The sequence below is a fragment of the Perca flavescens genome, chromosome 6 (assembly GCF_004354835.1).
Source record: "Perca flavescens isolate YP-PL-M2 chromosome 6, PFLA_1.0, whole genome shotgun sequence".
Classification (NCBI taxonomy): Eukaryota; Metazoa; Chordata; class Actinopteri; order Perciformes; family Percidae; genus Perca; species Perca flavescens.
This window is the reverse complement of record NC_041336.1, coordinates 4,646,211-4,652,232: the sequence shown is the minus strand read 5'-3', so window position 1 is coordinate 4,652,232 and position 6,022 is coordinate 4,646,211. Positions and strand designations below refer to the sequence as shown.

General features: G+C 43.9%; 1 protein-coding gene across 1 annotated transcript in view; it reads left to right on the top strand.

Moving 5' to 3' along the window:
- pik3r4 (phosphoinositide-3-kinase, regulatory subunit 4) overlaps positions 1-4,712 on the top strand; it is a 47,246-nt gene extending 42,534 nt beyond the window's left edge. The window contains exons 17-21 of the mRNA XM_028581344.1: positions 439-570; positions 806-906; positions 1,347-1,435; positions 2,866-2,986; positions 3,526-4,712. Of these exons, the coding sequence (XP_028437145.1) occupies positions 439-570; positions 806-906; positions 1,347-1,435; positions 2,866-2,986; positions 3,526-3,696 (614 nt within the window). The 3' untranslated portion in view covers positions 3,697-4,712. The remainder of the gene's footprint in view (positions 1-438; positions 571-805; positions 907-1,346; positions 1,436-2,865; positions 2,987-3,525) is intronic.
- Positions 4,713-6,022: the final 1,310 nt, after the last annotated feature.

Below are 6,022 nucleotides of genomic sequence, written 5' to 3'. Positions count from 1 at the left end.
TATATGTCACACGAACTTAAACAGGGCAAACACACACCACCAAACAGACCACTGGAGATATTTTAAACACATTTAAAATGATTCAGCTAGCCGACAGGTCACATGCTAGCATGTTCGGACATTACATTTCGTTGTAAACAAAAGCGAGGCAGCTAGGCTACATAGCCAGGTTACCAGAGCATTTATGAGCTAACATTTTACCGATGGTTTGCTGCTGTGCATTTTTACCGCCCTCTTGTCTTCTGACAGCCCGGGATATTTAAAAACACGCGGGTCTTGCGTGTTGTTTTCGCGACCACGCCCCCGAGGCAAACTTTCGCTGGCCGAAATTCGCGAGGTGTTTCGCTGTGTGGAACCCTACCGTAAGCCGTGTTTTTTTTTCCTAGCTTTGTGACTACGACTGCACGTATTTAGCCGGGTGGGTGTTTCCCTCTACAGGTACGAGCAGCGGCACCATGGCCTGCTGGGATATGCGGTTCCAGCTCCCCATCTCAAACCACTCCCACCCTGCCCGGGCGCGAATCAGACGGCTGCTGATGCATCCGCTCTACCAATCATCTGTCATCGCAGGTGAGAGGGCGAGAATGATCTCCGTCGGTCATATTTAATACGCTGAATATCGTCAGTGTTTATACGGACTGAAGGAGTTTCAGATCATCTTTCTTTACTCGTTAACTCTGGAGGAGCTGATGGTGAGGTCAGACTAAACACAGTGAAGTGGATCATCTGTGTTTGATTGTTCACATCTGATATCTAGTTCAGATCTAACTAACGTCTGTCTGTCTGTCTGTCTGTCTGTCTGTAGCTGTCCAAGGGAATAATGAAGTCTCCATGTGGGACATGGAGACCGGAGATCGTAAATTCACCCTGTGGGCGAGCTCTGCACCACCACTCTCTGAGATGCAGGTAGGTGTGTGTGTGCGCGTGTAAAAGCGATTCATGTTTTCAGAGGTGGTTCAGTTCAGATTATTTTCTCATTGGTTGATTGATTCAAGTCTTGCTTAAAGCAGCTATAATCAGTATTTTTATGATACCAATGTATGAATGACAATGTGCCTCTGTAGGGAAAAAAAAAAAAATGCACAAAACAACAGTTGGCAACATTAAAGAACGGATTGTTTGTTGCTAATAATTTATTTAAAAATAATAACTTATTTCAGCCAATTGTTAAAGAGCTAAAAGAAATACCACTGGCTGGCAGCAGGGTTACAGGATAATTCCCTCAGGAGTGAGTTGAGACCAAAAACATCTAAAACATGGAGAGAATATTGGAATGATGTGTGTGTGTGTGTGTGTGTGTGTGTGTGTGTGTGTGTGTGTGTGTGTGTGTGTGTGTGTGTGTGTAGCCATCTCCTCACAGTGTTCACGGGATCTACTGCAGTCCTGCTGACGGGAACCCTCTGCTGCTGACTGCTGGATCAGACATGCGGATCAGGTCTGAACAAGACAAAAACTATTTTGTATCCGCTTGTTCTGATTGTGAGGTTAAGTTATTACACTATTAATGAAATATAAAACACCTTTCCACAAATACTTCAATAAATCTGTTCCCAACTTGAATAATTTGACAAATCAGTGTAAAATGTATAGTAGCCTGGATGTCAGCCGAACTTAGCCCCGCCCCCAACATCTGAGGTCAGGAAGTTGGGTCTGGACTTGATCCATTGTGGAGCAACTATGCTCTTTATGCGCTTTATACGATGATGGACAGATGATCAACAGTAAACGTAATCAACCCACGTCACCAAAGAGCGCTTGGGCTGAATTCTTTTACAACAAAGATGGCTGCCGTCGCGTCTGTTATAGAAGATATCGACAGCGCGTTGATTTTAAAAGAGGAACAGAGAACCGCGATCCCGTACGCAGACGCATCGCCACACCCGTCCGCACGGCACAGAAACTGCCGCCTCTGCCTTTGCTCTGTCGAAGCCTGCCAGCTTCTGTGACATCTGTCTCCGTTGCTCCGATTGGTTGTAGGTCTGTCCAATGGAGTGCAGAGGCATTTTCTTTCCTGGTTGGGTTGAAACACGCCCCATAATCGCAGCCCAATGGAGCAGCATCAGACTCCTATTCTGACTAGAATCTTGAGTATGACAGCGTTCGTGATATTCATGATAAAATCAAAACAAATAACGACTGTTTGAGAATTAAACCAAAGTTTGGTCTTTTGAGTATTTATTTACATTTGCAAATGGAGAAAACTGTTTCAAAGGTACACGCAGCACAACTGAAAATGTCTTTCTAGACTAAAGTCTAAACATCCAAACATCATATAGTGAAGACCTCTGTCAAGCCACCCCTCTAAATATCTTTAGCATGGCCATAGTTGAAGAGAGGACATCATTAACAGTCAAACCATTGTCTCAGCTTCCCCTCTGCTCTCTGTTCCTAACATTAGCCTAAACATCAGTTTATCTCAGGAGGCAGAAACCTACGTAGTTCTCACTGTCGTAAACAGTCATCGGCCTTCTCCACTTCTATCTAAGCAAAAAGTCAACAATGTGAGGAGCTTCAAGCTAGTAGAACTAAATAACTCTCTAGGCTATAGTTCACAGTTGCCAACTATTTCACTTGGAGTCTTTTGAATCTACACATGAAGAAGCTAAATCTTGTGGCGTTATAAAACAATCTTTAAACAAATGGTTAATATCATTAAACAAATGGTTAAAATAAAATTTGCCACCACATGACCACGTCAGGCTAAATGTATTGTGTCTTGCGGACCTCTGTCTTCACTTTAGCTTTAAATCGGGGCCCGTTAACAGCCTCTGGGAGACCGTAATGTTGGCCTGGCCCGCCGGCAGCTTGTCGGAGTTGTAACTGGTTAAAGTTGTAATAATGTAATGTTTGTTTTGTGGTGTTCAGGTTCTGGGACTTGGCGTATCCGGAGCGGTCATACATCGTAGCAGGAGGAGCCAACGACTCGCTGCACTGCCCGTCCGTCCTCTACAACAGGAAGATCATCGAAGGAACCGAAGTCGTACAGGTGGGTGCACACACGCTCTGGATAGGCACCCAGGAGAGCTGCAACGGTGAATCGATTAGTTGTCTACTATTAAATCAATCGCCAGCTATTATTTAAAAAGTCAAACTTCTCTGATGTCAGCTTGTTAAATGTGAATATATTCTAGTTTCTTCTCTCCTCTGGGACAGTAAACTCAATATCTTTGAGTTGGGGATAAAACAAGACATGTGCAGACGTCATCTTGGGCTTTTTTGGGAAACACTGATCCACATTTTTCACCATTTTCTGACATTTTAGAGACCAAACAACTGATCTATTAACCCAGAAAACATCCACAGATTAATGGACAATGAAAATAAGCGTTGGTTGCAGCCCAAGCGCACACACACACACACAGACACAAACTCACTCACTCTCACACACACGCTTTCAAATGAACTGTGCAACGAGAAGGGATGGACAAGAAGAAAAAGGCTGATTTGGAAAATGTAGTTGTAGATGTTTCAACCGTTGCTTAACATTTGAAGGTGTGTTAATAAAAGCCCTTAATGTCTCTGTAGGAGATCCACAGCAAACAGAAGAGCGGCGTGGTGGAGGACTCGCCTCGCCGCGGCCCCGAATCCCTGCCCGTGGGACACCACGACATCATCACCGACATCGCCACCTTTCAGACGACACAGGGCTTCATCGTCACCTCGTCCAGAGACGGCATCGTCAAAGTCTGGAAGTGAGGACACGCCGAGGACACGCCAAGGACACGCCAACAGTACACACACACACACACACACACACACACAGGATACACGTGTTCCTTGTGTGGTTTCTAATCTGTGATGGTTCGAGACACAAAGTTATATCCCGTTATCTACCGTTAATTAAGCATTTCTATTTTTCACTGTGGTTGATAAACACCTCCTCCTCCTCCTCCTCCCATTGGCTGTTTCTGATGATGCGTTAAAGCCACATGTGGCTTCCTGTTCCTCAACCCGTCATATGTACACAGCCCGGCAGCTGTCACAGAGGAACACTTTCTGCCTCGCATTATGAATGTGTGCACTTAATATGCACATTTTTGATGTAGGTCCGTTTTTTTAAAGGGTTTTGGTGCGTAACTTTTGTACTCGGGTACTCGAGTTCCAAGTTGGAAATTACAAATGGAAATTACAAATGGAAAAGCCCCCTGCAATCGGACTTACGACTCAGAAAGTTCCCCACGCAAAGCCGACCTCAAAACCCAACCGGGCTGCTCCGTGCATCGACTGTAGGGGAAGCTGTAGTAACATACACTTTATTACCACGTCTGTCTCAGTTTGTGTCTCATTAAATCTGTCATACACAGAGTCCAACTTCTTTCTGTCGACATTGTTGCTACGGCGTTTTTATGCACAAACTACAGCGTAATCCGTTGTTATCAACCGGTACTGCTAACAACGGCTAACCTGGCTAGAGCTTACACTCCGACTTGTTGTACTGGCTACGCTCGACTCGGGATGTCTTCGGACTTACCAAAGTCACACAATAACACTAACTAACCGACCGAGGCAGCAGTAGAGCAGCAACTCCCGTGTCCTGAGAGGTTAAATCACTGTTTTAGTCAGAGGAGTCTGGTGGCTTTGAAGAGAGCAGAGATAACGGCTTCAGTTCCCCGTTGTAAAGGTCCGTCTGACAGCACGGGAAAGCGCTGAAAATATTCTAAATATAGCGCACACTTAAACTGACATAATGCGTTTTAGCTGCTGCTCCCGTCCACAGCAGGACGTCGCTTAGCTTCTGTGTCGGTACCGCCCATCTACTGTAGCTAACACGCTAGTCTCGCTTTGCCAGACCTTCCTCCACAGCGCTGCAGAGGAGGGTCTGGCAAGTCCACACAGCATTCCTGAATGGGAGAACAACAAGCTCTGGTTTATTGGCATTTCTTTAAACCAATCACAATCGTCTTGGGCGGTGCTATGCAGCGCGCCTCTGCTAAATAGCTTTAACTTGTTTAGGTGGAACATGTGTACGTTCAAAAGTAGTTTTAGTCGTGCGAGAGAAAACTCAGATTGGACAGATAGTCTAGCTAGCTGTCTGGATTTACCCTGCAGAGATCTGAGGAAATCAGCCGGAGGTTAGAACCCCAACACAGAGACAGAGGGACATCCGGTTGGAATGACTGTTGAGCAGTAGCTCATACAAACACACTTCAAAACATCTCAACTATCCCTTTTAAGTCTTTTAGTGCACACATATCTCATGGAGGGAATAAAATATGCATATTGAATGCCCAAATTATGTTTTCTGTGACACCTGCCGATCTCTGTAGATTCAGTGTCATGGTTTTTTCGGGAGCATGAGGAGGTGAGGCTCTTTACTCAGTCTTTCAGAGTCTGATATGCACAAACTCAATGTTAATAATAATCATCACGAACAACTGGAGCTACAAGATATTATTACGTATTTAAAAGCACTTGTTTGTCCCTTTTTTTTTTTTTTTTTTTTTTTTTTTTTTAAACGGACCAAAATCCTAATCCTATAATCAAATATTTCAATTGAAGTTCTCATTTGAACTCTGTGATCTCAACCTGTGAGTCACCTGATCTCCATATGAGAATTTGAGCATCGTTTTTACTCTATGGAGAGACAAACGACCAACTTTAATCAGATACACAAACAAATGCTCTCTCTCTCTCTCTACTGTATATCTCTGTCTCTTCTCTGTCTACACAGTAGATCTTGTACATACGTTATTTTAAATCTGAATAATATAAAGTTTGATTTGAAGCTTGTACAAACTATGAAATGATGCGTTGTGTTGCTGCTGCTGAAGAAACATGTGACCTGCCTTTCAGTGTTTGTCCATCTGTTGAATAAAACCTGGTGTCTGACCAGCTACGAAAACAATCCATTCTCCTCGTTATTGATCGCCCGTTTCAAATCGGTCAAATAATCATCAAAGATTGGATAAGAAATTACGTCATGATGAGTTACACGTTCTCCAGGACAGACGGTCATTAGAAATGTAAATATAAGTTCTCTGAACTTATATTGCAGCCTCCGATTTGCAATTATTTCAAGTGA